This window comes from Gorilla gorilla, chromosome 1 (genome assembly GCF_029281585.2).
Source record: "Gorilla gorilla gorilla isolate KB3781 chromosome 1, NHGRI_mGorGor1-v2.1_pri, whole genome shotgun sequence".
NCBI classification, from domain to species: domain Eukaryota; kingdom Metazoa; phylum Chordata; class Mammalia; order Primates; family Hominidae; genus Gorilla; species Gorilla gorilla.
This window is the reverse complement of record NC_073224.2, coordinates 14,395,908-14,417,903: the sequence shown is the minus strand read 5'-3', so window position 1 is coordinate 14,417,903 and position 21,996 is coordinate 14,395,908. Positions and strand designations below refer to the sequence as shown.

Here is a 21,996-nt window from a genome sequence, read left to right as displayed (position 1 = left end):
ACAAAAATTAGTCAGGTGTGGTGGTACCTGCTTATAATCCCAGCTATTTGGGAGGCTGAGGCAGAAGGCTTGCTTGAATCTGGGAGGCAAGAGGTTGTAGTGAGCCAAGATCATGACACTGCACTCCAGCCTGGGCGACACAGCGAGACTTTGTCTCAAAAAAAAAAAAAAAAAGAAAAAGAAAAAGAAAAAGAAACAAAACAAGACAAAAAAAAAAAAGAAAAGAAAAGAAAGAGTTTTATGTCAGAGCCCAAGTGGTTGAGATTAACATTCTTTACTATTTCTAACCACTTCAAGGTGCTAATTTACAATAAGGAAAGAGTAACAACCAATAGGGGAATATAGACTCTTTCATAGCAAGGTTAATTGAAGTGTCTATTTGACTATGTGACATCTCACTTTCCCCTCTTGTTCCGCAGCTCGATTGGCTATGTAGTTATTATGTGCAAGTTGCTTAGTCACTCAGTTCTGTCAGAGAGGATGTGTGAAGAAGGTGAAGAAGAAAGGACTAGCTTTTTGCAAATTGGTCATGTCTCTTGCGGATCTAGTTAACATTTCCTGTTTTCTGCAAGAATTAATTTTTTTCCTAATGAACTTTAAGAACTACCAATATTTTTAGTATACTCTTTCTTTATTTATTTATACATTATCTGTTTGTATCCTTGAATTTTCTCTGGGATGTTATAAAAGAAAAATATTACAAGCATAATTTCTGACACAATGTTTTATAACTGTTTTCAAAAGCAATCTATTTCTCTCTTAACTTCTATAGAACCCATTTTAGTCATTCCTATGATGAATGAAAAAAAATCTCACAATTAGTTGTCAGTTTCAGAAAGGAGTCTCTTATTAGAGTCTCAGAAGCATCTTAGAACTACCTAGGCGGTCTTATAGGCGTCACAGAAAAATATTCCACCTTACTTATTCTTATCTTCTTCAAACTGACTCCAAATATAATAAGCAGGGTTAAGTCATATAAGGTTCCTTAAAAGTTGTTCTCAAAAACAATTAAATGCAGACTATGTCCTCAGTAAAACTTGCATTGGCCCAGTCCATTTTACCAAGTTTGCTCCTTCTTACATGTATGACTGCACCTGTGACAAGTTTAAGCCTATGTTAATTAATCATCTTTCCATAACACTGAGACATATTCATACAACCCTGAGAGGGATAAGGAGTAACAGGCAAGATATATTCAAATTGTGACATTTAAGGTCAACTTGACTTTAAAACTCATATACTGCTCAGTTTTCATATACGTGGCTGAAAACAAGTCATCACAGAGAACTGGTCACACTGTTAGAGGACCAAAATAGTAAAATATGAACAATTCTTCCATATTTAATGATATTAAATATAACAGGTCCTATGTCTATGCAATTGAAGTCAACATGTCACTAATTAGGGCTTCCTTTGTTATCAAACTTGCTGAGAAGAATAGAACAGTGAGGAAAAAATCACAGGAATTGAGCTCTACAGAATTAAAGACATTCTTATGAACCTTAAGACTTAAGGTCAGTCACACTCATATGACATTTGGACTATTAGACAACTCTTCTGACCTCAAATTTTGCTCTTACCAGTTGGTGATAATCCTTTGGTAAGAGAGCATGTTAAAAGTAACCAAATCAGATAAGGACTAGAAGTCAAATTTCAACAGAAGAGGGCAATGAGACTCCGTGCCTTAATTATCAACATTTTTATGATGAAGAACCTTCCTAAACTAATGAAAGATACAAGACAGAAACAGATGAAACACAGAAATGGCTGACAATAACTCCCTATTAATTTCTGACCATTTTCTTCCCTATTAACAGTGCTTGATGATCTGGAGTGAACACCTGCCTTTTTGGCTCCTGCCAATTAGTTCAGGAAGTTCCATCTTCAAACACATTCAGTGACCTGATTTAATAGGGGCCTTTTTATTTGATCGCCGCCAACAGGCAGTCCTACAGACTTTTATAATCACAGTGGGCTGCTTTACAGGCAAGTCAAATTCCAGTTTAATGAGAACCTACATCATTACAAGGAATTGAGAAGGGAATTCTGGTTTCTTTTCTGCTATGGCTTACACTGGAAGCATAGTAACTTTCCAATGAATCCATGCAGGAGAATGGAATTCATCCAATAGGGAAAGCCTCATTTTTCTTCATGGTAGAATGGTAGAATTAATGAATATCAAGAACACGAGAACATTTTGTAACATCCTGCTGGTTAAGTACGTTTCATTCCTAGCTAGGTTAATATGGATAGGCTGGGGGCAGTGGTGGTGGATATTTCCAGAGATATTACCTGAAGTTTAACGAAACATTGGTTTTAAGCTTGTACATCATGAACTCGGGGACAGCTTCTCTCTTACACTTTATTTATTTATTTATTTATTTTTGAGACAGAGTCTCTGTCATCCAGACTGGACTGCAGTGGCGTGATCTTGGCTCACTGCAACCTCCACCTCCCAGGGTCAAGCAATTCTCCTGACTCAGCCTCCCGAGTAGCTGGGATTATAGGCCCGCACCATCATGCCTGGCTAATTTTTTATATTTTTTTAGTAGATATGGGGTTTTGCCATGTTGGCCAGGCTAGGCTGGTCTCGAACTCCTGACCTCAGGTGATCTGCCCACCTCGGCCTCCCAAAGTGCTGGGATTACAGGTGTGAGCCACCACACCTGGCCTCCCTCATACTTTCTTATGCACCAATCATGACCCATTTTGAAAGAGGCAGACTGGTGGAAGGTTTGGACTTCATGTGCTGACTGGTTCTCTTTGTTAAGACTCAAAACCACTGGAGTCCTATCCACTGAATGCTAGATCTCAAGACATAGCACAACGGGATTCCTGGTTACTTACAAGCGGTCTTTATGGTTCCCCAGAACATCTTCCCTTGAGCCTGCTTCCCTTGCTGCTCCAAGTGAGCTAAGGCCAGAAACTAACAGCAAGCACATAGGAACTGTGGGCTCTGTGCTCCCCTCGGTGTTTCTGTTCCATAGAGGCCCATCATCTTTAGCGACTTGATTTTCTCATTCCACACACAACTCCAACAGGTATCTCATGTATTCATTGGTTTCAAATATGTGTGTGAATAAATCCCTCTAGATTTCAGACCTGTATATCCAACAGTTTCCAGGGCATCTCATCTGGTTGTTCTATATACGTTGCCTGAAAGTGAATATAGCCAAAACATATCATGCCTTCATCATTCTCTCCATGAAGAAAGAAAGGAAGAGAGAATCTCTTGTGTTTCCCAATGTGGAAGGCATAGTGGTGCATTCATTGTCAAAGTCATACATATGGGTGACATCACTGTTGGTAGGGCCTTCTCCCTTAACTCACCTGCCCCCTCACTTCCCACACCACCACCCCTAATCCTCCCATTCAGTTAGTAATGAAGTCCTTCCTATGTCCTGAAAGTCTCCCGTGCATCCTATTTTTTCTTAAATCTCACTGGCCTGCCTTGGGTCAAGCCTTCATCATCTCTGCTCTAGACTGCAGCCACAGTCCCCAGCCTTGTCTCCCTTTTCTACCATCTGATGTTTATTCTCTACATTTCCCCCCACCCAGAGGAATATGTTTGGAAAAAAAAAAGAAAAACAAATACTGCTATTTCCCTGCTCAAAATTTTCAATGGCTCTTTACTCTTTTCAGGATGAAATTTGAACTCCTCCAGATTCTAACTGTTGTCTTCTGCCTTCCTCTCTGGAGTCATCTCTCTGCACTTTCCAAACACCTCATCCTGTGCAAAGGTCACGCAACAATATTTGGAGTTCCCAGAGCTCGCCAGACCCTTTCACACCTTCGAGCTGTTGCACAGGCGCTCCTCTTTTCCCTGGCTAAGTCTGACTCAGGCTTTACAATTAAGCTCTGACGTCACCATCTCCAAGAAAAGCCTCTGACCCCAGGAACCTGAGTGAAATTCCACACACTCCTGCAGCCCTCTGGGTTTACCTCTATTGTGGAAATTAGGAAATTATCTCACTTTCTTGATTTGTCCTTCTCCTCCCTAGACTGTGATCCCCTCCAGGACAGACAGCATGGCTTAATTATCTGTATCGCTAGGCCTGACAAAACACTCACACACAGTAGGCTCCTGAACGATGTTTAATTTATTGTTAACACATAGGATTCCACAGATCCTGAGGTACAGCAGACTTCAGATACCCACTTCAAAGAAAACAAGGGAGTAATGCCTAGGTTCTTGTTCCTATGACTTATACTGTGAATAAAATAATTTCAGAGAAGTTCCTTTATTCACTTGAACAATATTTAAAGGGCAAAAAAAATTAACAAAAGGTCTTTTTAAAAATGCAAATAATTTACGTTTGTTGATAAAGCCATATAATCACAAAAGTGACCATATGAATGCAAATATTCCTTCTAAAAAGTATAATTATTATTCACCCATCTAACAAATATTAATGAACCCCTCTGATGTTAGATGCTCTTTATGATACAGGGGTTAGCAGAGTGGGTACATGGAAGCTTCCTGTAGTTTACACTATCATCTGGAAGGCGATTAATCAAATACTACTTACTGTTCATGAGTTTATAATTATAAAATGGAGGGAAATACTCTGAAAGAGAAGATTGTGGTTTTATAAAACCATATAAGAGGATGGGTGCGGTGGCTCAGGCCTGTAACCCCAGCACTTTGGGAGGCCGAGGTGGGCAGATCACTTGAGGTCAGCAGTTTGAGATCAGCCCAGGCAACATGGCAAAACCCCGTCTCTACTAAAACTACAAAAATTAGCTGGGCGTGGCAGTGCACGCCTGTAACCCCAGCTACTCGGGAGGCTGAGGCAGGAGAATCTCTTGAACCCAGGAGGCAGAAGTTGCAGTGAGCTGAGATCGTGCAACTGCACTCCAGCCTGGGCCACAGAGCAAGACTCCATCTCTCTCTCTCTCTCTCTCTCTCTCTCTCTCTCTCTCTATATATATATATATATATATACATATACATACATATATATGTAGAAACTGGCTTAGACCTAAGGTGAGTGGTTCTCAACTGGGCATAGGGGAAAAGGAGGGAAAGCATTTTAGATGGAGGGAAAGCATTTTAGATGGAGGAAAAAGCAGAGCAGGGATAAGTCTCCATGACCAGAGTTGCCATGGAAAAGTGACCTCTATAGCTAGAATCAAGAGAGCGAGAGAGGAAGTGATACCAGATGAGGTCTGAGAGGAAGGGAGGGACTGATCCAGGATGCTGCTTAAGGGTGAAGAGGATCAGAACATGCCACCAAAAAACATACCATTTTGGCATATTGATTATTCTGAGGTAAAGGCAATTGAGAAACAGAAAATGCATGAAGGGCTCTCCACCTTTCCCTTTTCTGCCTAAAAGCAGGACATAGGTAAACGTACCCTTGCCAAACCCCAAAACCCAGAGACTAAAATGAAACACAAAGCCCAGAAATCATATTTTAACCATGAACACCCCAACAATTACCCCCTGATTGATGTAATTTTCCTAAAAATCTTAAGACCCTCCAACTAAATTAATCCTCCATTTTGTATAACAAATATAATAACTAAACTTCCACCCTAATACTAATACCTTCAGCATATCCCTCTGAAAATGTGTATGTTTCTCCTGTTAATCTGTCTTTTGCTATCGTAATTAGTAAGAACCATAAACAGACCATAAGAGAGAACAAGAGCACTTTGGGAGGAAGAGGTGGGCAGATCACGAGGTCAGGAGATCGAGACCATCCCGGCTAACACGGTGAAACCCCGTCTCTACTAAAAATACAAAAAATTAGCTGGGCGCCTGTAGTCCCAACTACTCGGGAGGCTGAGGCAGGAGAATGGCGTGAACCTGGGAGGTGGAGCTTGAAGTGAGCCGAGATCGCGCCACTGCATTCCAGCCTGGGCGACAGAGTGAGACTCCATCTCAAAAAAAAAAAAGAGAGAGAACAGGAAAAGTTTTTTTTCTTCCATAGGGATCTTGTTTGGAATTTCGGTCTTAATCCTAAAATCAAAGATAGATTTTAATTGGACAGGTTTGCAATTCGAAAATAGTAGTGTGGCTGTCCTTTGGAGAAAGGCAGGATGAGGTGCAGAGTGAATGTGGAGGCTAGTTAGGAATCAATGAGATAGTTCAGGTAAGCGGAGATAATATTTTGCAGTAGAGAAATACAAGCATACATGGTCCAAGCTAAGCTGACAGCACTTGTGGATGCAACAGATATGAGAAGAGGGGGATAAGAAGAGTCAAGGCGCCCCCGGCATTTCTGGGATGTGCAATTTTTACTGAGGCAGAAACCAGGGAAGGGGCTGAGGGTAAGACAATGACTCTCATCTTGGACATGTGCAGTTTGAGACTTCTTTGACATACCCAAGCGAAAATACTGTATACACAGTTGAATTTACTGAAGTTCACAGAAAAGGTCTGAATTAGAAACATACATTTAGAAATATTTAATTTAAGCCATGAGACGGATGGCATTGCCTTGAGAAAAAAAAAGTAGAGTGAGATTTCCATTGATGTGTTGCTATTTCAATTACCTTGTAAATAGTCTAGTTTATTATTATCTTATCCTATTAATTGTTCTTCCACTCTTTCTCCTTCACTGGGTTCTCTGAATTATAGAATTTATGCAGAAAACAAACTTGGAGATCATCAGATATAATCTCCAAATTTTACAGGTGAAAAAACTATAGTGGGTTACTCAGGATCACACTGCTCCTTAGAGGTAAAACGAAGACAAAAGCTCAGGTGTTTTTGATGAGTACTCCACAGGACTACATCTGGAACAGGAGCATGTTGGGAGATGAATGTAAGAGTCCCACGTACCCAGAATCCTACCAATTCTGACATGTGTGTGCTTGTCATAATGAAACAACACAGGACATCATGTGAAGGACAACTAACATGGGGTTACCCATGAGGTGGTGAGAAACAGAATGGGATTTTGCCTCAAACCCACTGTGGTTTACATATTAGTAAACTGTTCAAAATGGGGCCAAAAGCTTGAACTCTCTGACCCTCTATCTCCTTCTCTAGGAAATGGAGAAAAGCAATAATTACCTTGAAGTGTTGAAAGGAATAAAACGAATGTATTTAAAGCCACTAACCACATAGAAGGTTTCCAAATTACTACCTAATATTTTCCTCCAAAGTAAAGAAAAAAAAATAGATGTCATCAAAATAATAAAGCTGGTCAGGCACTGTGGCTCACGCCTGTAATCTTAACACTTTGGGAGGCCGAGGCAGGTGGATCACGAGGTAGGGAGATCGAGACCATCTTGGCTAACACGGTGAAACCCCGTCTCTATTAAAAATACAAAAAATTAGCCGAATGTGATGGCAGGCACCTGTAGTCCCAGCTACTAGGGAGGCTGAGGCAGGAGAATGGCGTGAACCCAGGAGGCGGAGCTTGCAGTGAGCTGAGATCACGCCACTGCACTCCAGCCTGGGCGACAGAGCGAGACTCCGTTTCAATAAATAAATAAATAAATAAATAAATAAATAAATAAATAAATAAATAAATAAAAAAGCTGGCCGGATGAAATGGCTCGCATCTGTAATCTTAACACTTTGGGAGGAAGAGACATGAGGATCTCTTGAGTCCAGGAGTTTGAGACTAGCCTGGGTAATGCAGTGAGACCCTATCACTACAAAAAGTTTAAAAAATTAGCCAGATGTGGTGGTGCATGCCTGTAGTGCCAGCTACTTGGGAGGCTGAGGCAGGAAGATTGCTTGAGCCCAGGAATTTGAGGCTGGAGTGAGCCATGACTGTGCCACTGTGCTCCAGCCTGAATGACAGAATGAGACTCTGCCTCAAACAAACAAACCAAAAAACCAACTTTATTATTTAAAAAAATCTCAAGGGCTCATTGAAATTATTTGGAAACATTAAAATATTTTTTAAAATATTAAAAAAGCAATTATTCCGGTCATCAGGGTTTAAAGCCTATTTATTACATAATGCACCTAAAATTTATAAAGCACCCATGATTATGAATCAAAACATCTATATCCAAATAGTATTTCATATTATTATATTGTAATGTATTTTCTAGAATACAGCACACAAGAAACCATGTGCTATTTCAATATCTTGTTAAGCAAGTGAAAACCTATGTTGTCAGTTTTAATTCACTTAAATATGCCTGTAGCCAAGGTAAATGGTATAGTTTAAAATAGTACCACAAATGAAGCAACTATCTTACAAATGTAAAATTAATCATTTCCTCTTTTATTCATAAACTTTCATGCTTCATCTGGATTTGGATCTCTATTCTTCTAAAATTTAGAGTTTTAAGTACAAAGGATTTTTTAGCTGGTATGAGTGTTATAGTTTGCTTTACCAAAGATTTTCAGATGAGAAAATGAATAAACATTGTAAGTTACAGGATATGAATTCCAGGGAAAGAGCTATCATGCAAGAATAAGACTTATGGATTTCATTTACAGAAAATCTTCAGCAAAATCTACAAATATATTTTTAGCTATATAGTTATTTTTTCAATTTGAAGACATAATGGTGTTAACAGTGACTGAGCACTTTTATGAAACTCTCAAGGAATAATATTTGAACTTCATCTTTTATTTTCTATTGTGGTAGAGCACTTGTTCAAAGCCAAGATGTATATCCCCACTTGAATGGGGCAGATTCCGGGCAAAACCACTCCTTACCACAAAGAAGACACTTCTCAGATGCCTCTTCAGGATTTATTCCTTACCTGCCTTCAAAATATGACTTGAAGCAATTTACAATATAGCCCCCCCCAACAAACTTAAAAGAACAACAATAAAAGATAGAAAAAAAAAACAATTAGAAGACAAAGAAAGGCAGATATGTCAGGGATGAATCACATGAGAAAAAGAAAGAATGGAACATTAAATTTAGCAGTGAACTTCTTGGCAACTACAGAAAAAAGGAAAAGGAAAATACAAGTTATACATTATTGTTTTTAAAAAGGAAAAAGTCAAATTTATCTTCAAAAACAATTTTTTAGTAGTTTATTATAAAATACATTTATTTTATTGTTTTTTTCATTAGAAACTTAGCATGAAGGAAATGTCTTTTGGTACAATTTCGCAGAAATCACAAAATAAGATACAAATAGTCATCTATCTGCCTGCTCTAAAGCCTTTGATGCTATTATACTCAAACTTCTTAAAGGTTTTTTTTTGTAGTTAAGGACAGACAATTCAAGTTCTTTGTTGAAGATGAGATTACAAAGTTATAGCCTTTAAACAGTTCTGTTCCTACACCTGACTTTTTAAACCTCTGCTAAAGGAACTTACCTTGGTTCCTCATACAAGTTAGTTACACGTTTATTGCTAATGTATATGTAATCTATTTCCCCAGCAACGGTAAAATACTAGCCCACAAAACCCAGTATAGTTACTGGAACATAGTGAGTATTTGATCAATGTTCATTGCATTGAATTAAAAATATAAAGAAAAACGTAGTTAGCATGCGTCTAAGACCAGCAGACACCAATCCCATATTTTTAAAATCAGCTTAAAAATACATATTTCTATAATCTGAGCTTAATATTTAATCTAGGGGAAAAAAGAAATAAAATAATGTAAAATAAAAACAAAAATTATAGATTCCCTGGTTCCATCTCAGCACTAATGAATTAGAATATCTGTGGTTTGCATTTGAAATCTGCATTCCTAAGACCTTCTCCAGAGAATTTGTTGCAGCCATACTCCAGAGTGGCATTTCATCAATCCCAAATATTCTCCTTTTATAGCATTTTTTATGTACAATCCTTTTTTTTTTGCAACCTTAAGTACGCTGTGTCCAGTACATGTGCTATGGGGGATGACTCCTAGGTATAATTAGAAGAAATATTGAGATGGGAAAAGTTTAAGCTAGAAAAGGGAAGTCAAAGTCGAAAACGTAGTGAAACAAAAGGTAGATGTTTTACTGTGGAGGATTGAAGGAGATGAAGAAACCAGAAGGAAGTTTGTGCAGACTGCTGGACTGTGCCTGAGGACTGGGGCAAGAGCTGCAAAGCTACCAGTAACCCAGTACTCTTTGCCTTATCTTCTCTGCTTCTCCTTCCTTACATGCTTCACTGTTCTCAACTGCAGACAGGCTTCCTTTGCTGCTCTCTGCACAGGGGCATTACCCAGCCCCTAGGTTACATTGCCTCAGTGCCAGACATACATAAACACACACACACACACACACACACACACAGAGTCACACACACACTTCACCAAAGTTCTGGGAATCTCAACAGAAGCCCAGAGGAGAGAGCTGTTAGCCAAGTTCTATAATGTACATACACCACTGATCTCATTCCCTGGCCCTGAGACACCAGGTCACATACAACCTGTGCAGCTGCCTGAGCTATCTCTGCAGCTGAGAAGGCACTTCTGGAGAAAAAAGTAATGCTGTGACTGGATCCACTCAAGGACATTTCTCATCTCAGAGTTCAAGGAAATGGCATAGAGGAATTATCCAAAGATACTGTCCTATGGTCTTGGGACTATGGAAACCAGGAGGTTGAAATCAACAACTCTAAAACCAAAAAAAAAAACAAAAAAAACAAAAAAAAAAAACACAACAAAGAAAAGTCTTAGATGTTTCACTGGACAAAATGCATTTAGCAGGAAAAACAAAAACAAAACACAAACCCTATTATTAGGTAGATTATATTTGTCATTGCATTCTTTGACATGATCTGGGTCTGGATTGCAGATGTTGCAGGGGGAATTGGATTATAGCATCACTTTCTCAACACAGCTGTTTTCACTTGAGGTGGATATGGGCATTACTTGGCCACCATGACCTATGTTTTCCTTTGAAGCATGGGAGTTGTCTGGTGGAGTTGGGTAGTGTTCATTCTCCCACAAAGCTGTTGACAGCTATCAATCTTAGGGGCAACAGAGACTCTCAGCTTGGGAGTAAAGGAAGGAGAAAGAACTAGATTATTCTTCCTAACTGCTTTTTCCTTCCCCAAGTAAAATTTTTTTTAAAAAGTCATTAGATAGACTGGGGTGGCCTTGATTGAGGCCAGACTGCAGAGATGATTAGAGCCCTTCAAAGAAAAAGATCGGCACAAGCAAGGTGGCCACTGATCCCAGAGCTCTCAATAAAACAAGCATGCTCCCCGGAGCTGCCCAGCTTCTCTGGGTGCATTTTAAGGCAATATGTCTTAAACTTTAGTGCACAAATTGAGGTTCTAATTTAGTACATCTGGGGGTAGGTCCAGATACTATATTTCCTTTTAAAATTAACAAATAATAATTGTACATATTCATGGGATACATAGTGATGTTTTGATACAAATAATGTATGATGGCTGGGCTCATGCCTATAATCCCAGCACTTTGGGAGGCCAAGGCAGGAAGATCACTGGAGCCCAGGAATTTGAGACTAGCCTAGGCAACATGGTGAGATCTTGTCTCTACCAAAACAAACAAACAAAAAATTAAAAATCAACCAGGCATAGTGGCAGGTGCCTGTGGTCCCAGCTACTTGGGATGCTGAGGCAGGAGGATTGCTTGAGCTCAGGAGGGTGAGGCTGCCACGTTTGCACCACTGCACTCCAGCCTGGGTGACAGAGCAAGACTGTCTCAAAAAACAAAACAAAACAAGAAACAAATAATGTATGGTGATAAATAATGAAAAGTGAGAAATGATAAACATTTATCCTTTTTGAGTAATTAACATATCCATTATCTTAAATATTTATCATTTCTTTCTGTCAGGACGGCTCAATGTCCTCCTAGCTATTTGAAGCTACACAATATATTATTGTTAACTATAGTCATTCTACGGTGGCATAGAACACTGGAACTATGTGGCTGTAATTTCGCATTCTTTAACACATCTCTCCCTGTAAGTTTCCAAGTGATTCTGATACTAACGGTCCATGGAAGTAATGAGGCTTTAAGGAGCACAAATTCGTAACTTGAGAAAGTTAGATTTACAACATTTGCGATCCTTCCTTCCTTGTGGAACAGTCCATAGCAAAGATTGACTCCAGTCTGCAACAACTGCACTACCCTCCTTTCACATATGGCAGGACTTCATCACAATGGTTTCTAGTTCTACTAAGGGCAATAAAGTCAGCAGATTCCTTGTTTCATTAGAAGCTCTGCAGTAGACCATGAAACATGCTCAGGGAGAGAAGGGGGAAGGTGAAAGAGCTGGGAAAGCCAGCAGTCCGTTGCAAGTTGGGCCACAAAAGAATAGAGGAATTAATAATCCCCACAGATTATAAGAAAAATCTGGGGAGGGATATTAACTAGAAAAGACTGAAAACTTCTAGTAAAGTGAATGGAGATTGAGAACATTATAATTTGGGAATATTAATATAAAGAAGCTGGTAAGTGCTAGACATAATACTAGATATATCAACTAAATCCACGACAAAGAATCTAATTGAACCTACGAGGCAGAGCGCGCCTGCAAAGTTTCCAGGGAACATAAAATGATTATTTGGACCTAATTACATTAACGTGAAAAATGTCATTGATATTCTGTTTATTGAATAGCTACCACTGTTATTTTACAGCAGTGAACATTAAAACAATTATCAGAGATTCCCAGGTTAATTCTCAATCTATATGTCCAATCTTATTTTTCAATTAAAATCTTAATGTTGTCAACGAAGAATTCTTCCAACAGCTTGCTGTTGAGATATTTGCCATCTGAAGAACTCAATCAAAAATTTTAGACTCCACTAGAGTAGGTATCACAAAATTGCAGCCAAACTTAGTCAGATGAGCAAAGTTTTTTGTTTAGCCTATGTATTTTCATAATTCCTGAATTAGAATGCCTCTAAGCAGGCCATACACAGTTGAACTGACCACAATTCCCAGTGCAGGATGGCAACGTAGTGCATTTATCTGCCTGAATTCTAAAGGAGATAAGTTCACCCCTTTCATTAGCTCATCAATATATATATGAGTAACATTTTTATATGCGTGTTTAGAAGTGGAGTTAACTCTGAATCCTTGACCAAATGGAGCTTAAGGTTTAGCTAGGGATATAAGACATATGCAAAATAACTCTAAGACAAAGTGGAGCATACAAGAGATGCAAAAACCAAGGTCTTTGAGAGCACAGAGGCAAAAGCTTCAGGAGAGTTTTCACCAATGAGCTCTCTGAACTGACTACTGAAGAATGGATGGAATTTAACAGGCAGAATGGCCTGTAAGTGAGGAGAGGAGAAATGGAGTGAAGCCACAGATGTAAAAAGTGCAAGGCATCATTAAGAAAAAGCAAGAAACTAGAACGAAGTGGGCATAAGAGGGAGTAACATGGAAAAAAGAAGACACATTTTGTTAGAGAAAATGTCATTCCACAGCAGCTCTCCTCAGCTCCAAGCTCCCTCTCTTCTCACTGACAGCAACACAGATCTCAGACCCCAGCGCTGAGGCCTGCTTGCCTGTTATTCCTGTCCTGATCTCTACCCTCTTCCTAGGCTTGATAGCTTCCTGATCATGAATCTTCTCTTGATCCTGGTCATGAGGAAGCAGCCTGCAACCCTTGCACAGGAATCCCATGAAGCACCCTTCCCACCCACACTCAGCATCAGCCGCCTTCTTCTCCCTCCTCGCTGCTGAGGCTTCGGGCTGTCTGATCTTACCTCTTCCCTAAGCTGTGCCAGTCCATGCCCCAGCACATCCCAGGCCCCAAAACTGGCACTTTCACTACCCCCTGGAGTCAGAGCACAGATGCTTAGCTTATTACTCTTCCTTGTGTCTTGGGTTTCTCCAGTCATTGCTAATCAAACCCGTGGGGGTTCCTCATTTTGGATAATGATTCTTTCATCTCTCAGTCTCCCCATTTTAAAATAAACCACCAACAACAAAAAAATGAAATACATTGGGCTATGTCTTTTATTCTGCATGCTTATTCACTAAACCCTCACGCTCTTTCCTCTCTATTCCTTCAGCCCTTGGATATCAGGGACCTGGGCACCCAAATCTGTTCCTGCAACAGCCTTACCCTTGTCACAGTGCTATTGCCCTTACTGAATGCCAATTTATCCCGAGCACTTTCATCACAATATCCTCTGCCAAAAATTTTAAATGTCTCCATATTTCCCCTTTTATCAGAATTAGATTCTTTGGCTAGCTTTCACAGACCCTCATAACCTGACCCAAGTTCTCTACAGTTTGGTCACTGTCGAGTTTGGTGAGCACAGTTGGTGGTGACAGCGGTCTTGAGCGAGTATGGCTCTTCCTCATCTTTCAAACAGCTCACCACTGCTCTGTAGAAACCCTTTCCTTACTCCCCATCAGTCAGGAAAAAGAAATCATTGATTTTTTTCACCCTCCTAATTTCCATATACAACCTTCATAACATTGTTTTTTATACGTCTTTATTTATTTTAATATTGTTTTACTTCACATTTGTTCATTCGGTCTTTACAAACTAACCTAGAGCAGGGTCATGATTTTTGGCATTTTGTTTTACTATCATTTCAAGTGTTTCACATGATAAATATGCCACAGGCATTTTATAAGTAGTTACTGAATAATGGATTAGAGACAGAGTTTCAATAGTGAACAGCTGGAATCGGTTTTAAATAGCTATCCAAGAGGTACAGGAGAAAATAGAACTGTGCTCCATGCAGACTTACCAGAGAAGACGCTAGGTATCTTGGAAAGAAAGCTTTTGACCGTACGAATAGGAATTCCATTTTTTTCATCTTGCATCCGTGCTATGACGTCTTCCATCTAAACAATAATAACATAATTAAAACCTTTATGAAGTTGAACTTTTTTGAAAAAAAATCAGCTCTCATAACAATTTTGTATTCCAGTTTTGCCCAACTAAGAACAATGCCGTATTCTTGCCTTTCTAGTTTTTGCCACATTAATACTTAAAATTCTGTTAAAAAGAGATGGAGAAAACAGCAAGAAAAACAGCCATGTTAGGGTCCATTAAGCTACCAATAGGAATTTTGCGCATTGAATATTGCCTTTCTCCTGATTTCATGTACCTTGGTTATAAAGGTTAAGATCAAAGAGTGTTTATTTCACAAGGTTTTAGAAACCATTGTCATAGCACATTCATGTTTCATTAATGTTACCTCTACTAAAATCAGTGCTAAAGCAAGTAGAGCCCTAAAAGCATCTGCTTGAATTGCTTCTTCAAGCAAGAGAATTTCCATGATTTTGTTTTACAATAAAGTTCTAAAACCTGCCTAGAAATCCAAGACTGATTGCCAACTACTATTACATCTCTTGCCCAGGTACTTACTGAAGTGTGTTAGGAAACAAATACACACACATACACACTCTCACGCACATACACTCATGCATGTGCACATACACTCCACACATGCACATGTACACACACACATATATGCACACGAGTACACATACATGTGCATGTACACACACATGCACACACACACACATATATATATACAATAAAATGAATGTAACACCACAGCCTTCTGCCCGTTTACTAGATTCCCCTTTATCTTTGTTTCAATCTCATTAGTACACTCTCTTTTACTTTTACAAATTGCTGGTAATTCTAAAGGGCTGTGCTTCACAGAGTCAATGTGGAATTTAGTTTTGAAGAACATTCATTCATTCAAATCATAGCCACAGACTTTACTCATGTGCTTCTAAACCTGGGAGATGCAGAGACACACAAACATACCCAAGTGGTAGTATGGGACTTAAAATCCATTCATCTGTTTACTCATTCCACAACCACTTATCACTAACTCTACACCAGATACATGACTGGGCACCGTGGATATGAAAATGCATACAATACAGTTCCTACCCTCAAAAAATTCAGTCAATAGTGACAACCAAGGTGAAATCTGAGTAAAGTATGTAGTTTAGCTAATAGTGTTGTACTAATGTTAATTTCTTGTTTTGATAATTATGCCATGGTTATGTAAGATATTAACATTAAGGGAAGCTGAGTAAAGAGTGTATGGGAATTCTGTTATCTTTTCTTTTTATCTATAAGCCTAAAATTATTTCAAAGTAAACAGTTAAAAAAAACACAGTCTAAACTTTATATTAATGAATTATCAAATTTCCATTGGCCGGGCGCGGTGGCTCACACCTGTAATCCCAGCACTTTGGGAGGCCGAGGCGGGCGGATCATGAGGTCAGGAGATCGAGACCACCCTGGCTAACACGGTGAAACCCCATCTCTACTAAAAATACAAAAAATTAGCCGGGCGCGGTGGCAGGCGCCTGTAGTCCCAGGTACTCGGGAGGCTGAGGCAGGAGAATGGAGTGAACCCAGGAGGCGGAGCTTGCAGTGAGCCGAGATGGCGCCACTGCACTCCAGCCTGGGCAAAAGAGCGAGACTCCGTTTCAAAAAAAAAAAAAAAAAATTCCATCAACACAGCTTTAGAATGGTTTTCAGCTGAGAAATCTAATGTTCTTGGTATCAACGGATGTATTACTATGTTGTAATCACACTATGAACAGATGTATTACTATGACGAATAACTGGAGATGTGGAAAGAATGGGTTTTAATGAAACACAGGTTTGTATTTGACTCTTAGCTCTTGTAATTATTATCTATGTTCTTTGAGTAAGTTAAATAACCTCTCTAAGACTCAGTTTTCTGATCCATAAAATGGTGATAATAATACTTGTAATAATTTCTTCATAGCGTTCTTCATGGGATTGCATTGGGCCTAGGGTGGGGTAAAGTATTTTAAGGGCAAATGATACAACATATATAAAGCCTGGTACATATATAGAACAACAAATATTAGACCAAATGTCCATGCACACCCATGATATCTGGGGATGCTTATTCTCCACCTTCATGTTTCTTTCCATGTGGAAGGAGCGCCATTACCCTAATCCCCTTGCCTGTCTCTGCTCCCTAATTTACTCCAGGGGAGCTGAGCTGACTTATCAGATAGAAGAGCTGGGAATGAGAAACTGGCCTGCAGGGCCCACTCTTTTTCTCTCGGCTAGAAGCCCACATCTAACTCTGCTGATGTAGAGATGCCTGCCCTAGTGGGTGAGCAAGTCTATTCAGGATTGTGTTTCAGGATTAACAGTGACTTGTGCACAAACATTCTTCCATAATACCTTTATCAGCAATCAGGGTGATGTTGTGACCCCTACGTGCCTGTCTTTATGGTTATAGTTCTCAGTTGGCTCAGAAATCAAGTATAAAAAGAACATGATGCTGGGCACGGTGGCTCACGCCTGTAATCCCAGCACTTTGGGAGACCAAGGCAGGCAGATCACCTGAGGTCAAGGGTTCCAGACCAGCCTGGCCAACATGGCGCAACCCTGTCTCTACTAAAAATACAAAAATTAGCTGGGCATGATGGCAGGCGCCTGTAATCCCAGCTACTCGGGAGGCTGAGGCAGGAGAATCACCTGCACCCCAGAGGCAGAGCTTGCAGTGAGCCGAGATCATACCACTGCCCTCCAGCCTGGGAGACAGAGTAAGACTTCACCTCAAAAACAAAAAAAAAAGAAAGAAAGAAAAAAAAAATGCTTTTATCAGGCCTGTAAAAGACCCCAACAATAACCAAATACCAAATACCCCACTTCTTTTGTAATAAAGATCTGTAATAAAGATCTCTAAGTATAGAAACATGAAAATAGATATACTCTCATGACTTTTTATTTTGTTACTATTTGTTCATGATTGACCTGCCACAATGTTCAGAAATGCAGAATAAGCTGCTTTGTCCTGCCTCACATCAGCCTCTAAACCCTTGTATTATCTGCTTAATGGTTTAAAGCAGGCTGGATTAGAAGGATATGGAAACCTCTCTGACTCGCACTTTCATCTCAGCACCTAGAGATGCGGCAGCAGTCACCTCTGCTTCGGGCTGAATTAAGGTGCATAGCTATGAGTGGCAGTGTTTTCTTTGTACAGTCTCATCCCCTCTCAGTTCACGGGATCCCAAAGGAGTGAGAATAGGAGGCCGGAAAGTAAAAGTGACTTCTGTGGTTGTTTTTCAAAATATTCCATTTTTCTGAGTCATCATTTCCACAAGAGAAAAAAATTTTAACTCCAAGTAAAAATAGGATTGGTGTTCTAGACTGAAAACGTGATCATTTACATGCATTCAGCTGTTTTTATCTTTATCCAGACATAATTTATCCATGAACCTTCTCATGGCCTAGAATGAGACAAAAACAAACAAAAGAAAACAACAACAACAACAACAAAATGAAAAACAAAGACACATACAAAAAAAAAAAAAACCCTGCTTTCTAAAAACTAAAATCAGTTAAAAAAGAAAAAGAAAATTCTAGCCCTCAAATGACTGAAGGGACCCCCTCTTGGCTAATGGGACCCCAGGGAAACCCTGGAAGCTAACTTCATGGCCATGATGGGATGGGGGGTGGGACACACCTCGTTGTACTCCTTCCTCACTAACCACTATCAAGCTTTCTTCCCTAAGGGGCAAACAGAAACTGACCCTTTTGAAAGACTCCACATTGATAATGTTGATTAATGACTTATCTTCCCAGGACAGAACAAAGCTAAAATGAGATCAGTCATTCCTTCATTCCTCTCTGGGATGTCTGCTCCCTCCATTCCCTTTTTCTTCAAATGTTCACCTTATCTTATGTAAAAAGTAAACTTACAGGGCACTACTTAAAGTCTCGCAAGTATGTAATCATTCCTCTCACTGTTGCCTCCTCTTTTTTAAGGAAAATGTATAAATACTAAACCTCCTAAGAACCTCTTTGGGAAAAACAGCCACACAGGAATTGGTAACTTGTCCTCAAGCTGGCTCAACAAGCTTCAGTGATTGAGATTTATGTCTCAATCACTCATTTTGGTTGTCACAGTCACCAAGTCCACATAAAAAAACACATGCATCTTATCTGTTGATGTTCCCTCGAGCATTCACTCAGAGTCTATTAATTTTTATATTAAGCATGACTTGAACATGCTTGATGGTCTGTTTTCTCACTATTCGCAACAGCAATTGGATGAGAAGAAAAATGCTACAAGCAAGCAAAAAAAAAAAAACAGAGCAAGTTAGTTAGACAGTAAGAGGTATGAGGGATAGTAAAAAGCAACTCCAACAAATATGAAAATATTTGGGGCAATTTAGTCTAAGGCCAAAAGACTCAGGTACCTCAAGTATCCCATATATATATGTATGTGTGTGTATATATATGTGTGTATATATATATATATATACTTACACACACGCATATATATGCATGTATACATGTGTATACACACACATATATGCACATGCATATATTCATTAAAATGCCATTGAGTTCTGTGTTTTCACTTCCATAAGCCTGTTTCTGAGGGTGAGGAAACTGGGCATGGGAGAAGAGAACACTAGACGATGGGCATGGGCAGGAGAGCTGGCATGCCTTGGGTCACCGAGGATTTTTCTGAAGGCTATTTTCTTTACTCTTAAGAAGTTCAAAGCAGATGATCTGTAAGACTTCTCCTAGCTACAAAATGATTGAAGTCTGGAAATAATCATCAGCATTCAGAAGGAGGTAAGTTTCCACACTAGGTCAAAGAGCCAATTCCCTGTTACAGACAAATAGATGAAGCTATTAAATTAAATAAAGCCAGGCCAGGCTCGGTGGCTCATGCCAGTAATCTCAGCACTTTGGGAGGCCAACACAGGCAGATGACTTGAGCTCAGGAGTTTGAGACCAGCTTGGGCAACATGGCAAAACTCTATCTCTTAAAAAAAAAATAGGAAAATGAACAGGGCGTGGTGGCAAGCACCTGTGATCCCAGCTACCCAGGAGGCTGAAGTGAGAGGATCTCTTGAGCCTGGAAGGTCAAGGCTGCAGTGAGCTGTGGTCCTGCCACTGCACTCCAGCTTGGGCTACAGAATGAGACTCTGTCTCAAAAATAAATAAAATAAAATAAAATAATAAATCAAACAAGACCTTATACAAATGTATTTGCTTCCAATTTGTCAGCACATTTTAGTTTCAATGCAAGACGTAGTTATTAAAAGCATGCATTTAGGCCGGTTAGACCTGAGTTTGAATCCTGACTGTACTACTTATAAGCCATCTAAACAGGTGAGTTAATTTAACACTCAAAGATTCGGTTATCTCATCTGTAAAATGGAGATAATCATAAATTGTATACATCTTATCAAGGGTGAGAATTACTGAAACAATGCTAATTAAATGCTTACTATGATGCTACCACCAACACCATCATCATCATCATCATCAACATAATTTTCTTCCTTCATCGTTGTACTAGGAAGATACGGATCCTTTTTCTTTTATAATTCAGCCGGTAAAGATGCTGTAGTTAAGTGCAAATATTTGTTAGACGCAATAAATTGTCAAGCAATAAGTAGTCAGAGATGCCTATACATAAGCTCTGTCTTTGATTTCCTGTAAAAAACTGAGTTCATGTTGGCCCCTGCAAGACAGGAGATTTAATTTGAAGAAATGTCAGGGGAAATATTTGTGCATATAAGCAAAGGCTATGTAAGCTACGAAAAAATCATATTTAGAAAGGGAAATGAGATGGCATTCACTTTTAACAAAATGAAAATGTCTTTGCTCTCATCTTTTCTTGACAAATTTGCCTCTTGAAGTTATTTAGAAGATTAAAAATTAAATTAAATTGAGTGCTGTTTGCAAGACTTAATTTTTTAATGCAAACTGATTCACTATGCGTGATTAAAGTAAACGTTAAACAACTGTATTTTGCAAAGTAATTTTGAGAATATGTATTGCTGAACTCATTCAAAACTTTTTTATGCTTCTGTTACAGAACCCTCCATATTTCATTAACTAGTAAAACTATCTGTTTTCCCTTAGATGTAAACTTCTGGAGGAAAAAATTCTTACCTTACTCATCTTTGCATTGTTAATACATAAAGTGCCTGGTCCATAATGGAGGCTCACTTTAAAAAGAGGAGAGGGGATTGATGTATTTTTGTTTAAGGCATATGTTTGCTTTTTCTGAAAGCCTCAAAACAAAAGTGGAAGTTAATTTAAGATTTGGTCTTGAGATGTTTGATATGTTTTTTTCTTTGTATGTAACTTTTGTGAAAAATACATTATCAGCATCAGAAATAGTGACACAGAGTAGCTCAGCGTAGTGCAGGTTAAAACACTCTTATCCCTCTTATTTTTTCTGCTCTATCTAATGCAGAGATACTTCAGCTTACTTGTTAGAGGAATTTCTTCCTTTAATGCAAGAGAGTAAATCAGTGGCTGTTGATGAGGCTGTCTTCTTGCTTGTAGATGTGACACTCAAGTTCATTGCCATGTGTAAGCCCTCAAGATGAAAGGCACTATTGAACTTCAACACCCTGCTCTTTTCCCAGGAATTCATAATTAGCATTTCCTTTGGAATAGTTTAGATGTCACTTCAAGCTTGTGATGTATTTCAAAAAGACTCAGGTTAAACAGTCCCCACCCAAACACTTGGCGGAATGAAAGAAGGAGCATATTACACAGGTCCATCTTCTTTGAAGAGAGTTACTAATTATTCAAGAGGGGCTGCCAGACAGGGCTCCCACATATTGATGAAAACAAAAGCACTGCCTTGAAACCTTTCCAGTTCTCTAATGTTCTAAACAATTATGGGAGTTTAATTAAATTAACTTGTAGCTATATTTGCTGGAACTTTACCACAATATCATTATTATTGATTTAATTAAGCCAATCGCTTTACAGAGACACCATGACTGTAGGCAAAACATTTGTTATGAAGTAAAGCTAAAACGTTTTGTACTCTGTAATTCTGAAAAAGAAATGAATCAATCAAAATTTCAGAAGAAGTTTTCCAACTCTGCCTTACAACCACCATTAAGCACAGGCATTTGGAGACTAAGTGGGCAGATTGAATGGCTTTTTTGTATGTGCACATACTTTCAAATTATGGTGTGTACTGTCATTTTAAGTGCTAGCTATGAAAATGGGAGAAATGATCACTGAAGCGCTTCTTGGATTTCTTGGGCAATTAGGTGGTGGCAGGTTTTCATAATTTAAATTCGCCTATAATTCTTTTTACTTCAGAAAGCCTTTCGAATGCAGAAAATCATTTACACTTCTGAATTCGTCAGTGAAAACAGAGAAAGTAGAGTC

General features: G+C 39.1%; 1 protein-coding gene across 12 annotated transcripts in view; it reads right to left on the bottom strand.

Annotated features, from left to right (window-relative positions):
• The window catches only part of RGS7 (regulator of G protein signaling 7), a 590,397-nt gene that overhangs the window by 306,195 nt on the left and 262,206 nt on the right, over nt 1–21,996 (bottom strand). For all 12 annotated transcript variants that reach the window (XM_019032166.4, XM_063707301.1, XM_019032153.4 and 9 more), the window contains one exon: nt 14,564–14,660. In XM_019032166.4, coding sequence (XP_018887711.1) covers nt 14,564–14,660 — 97 coding nt within the window. The remainder of the gene's footprint in view (nt 1–14,563; nt 14,661–21,996) is intronic.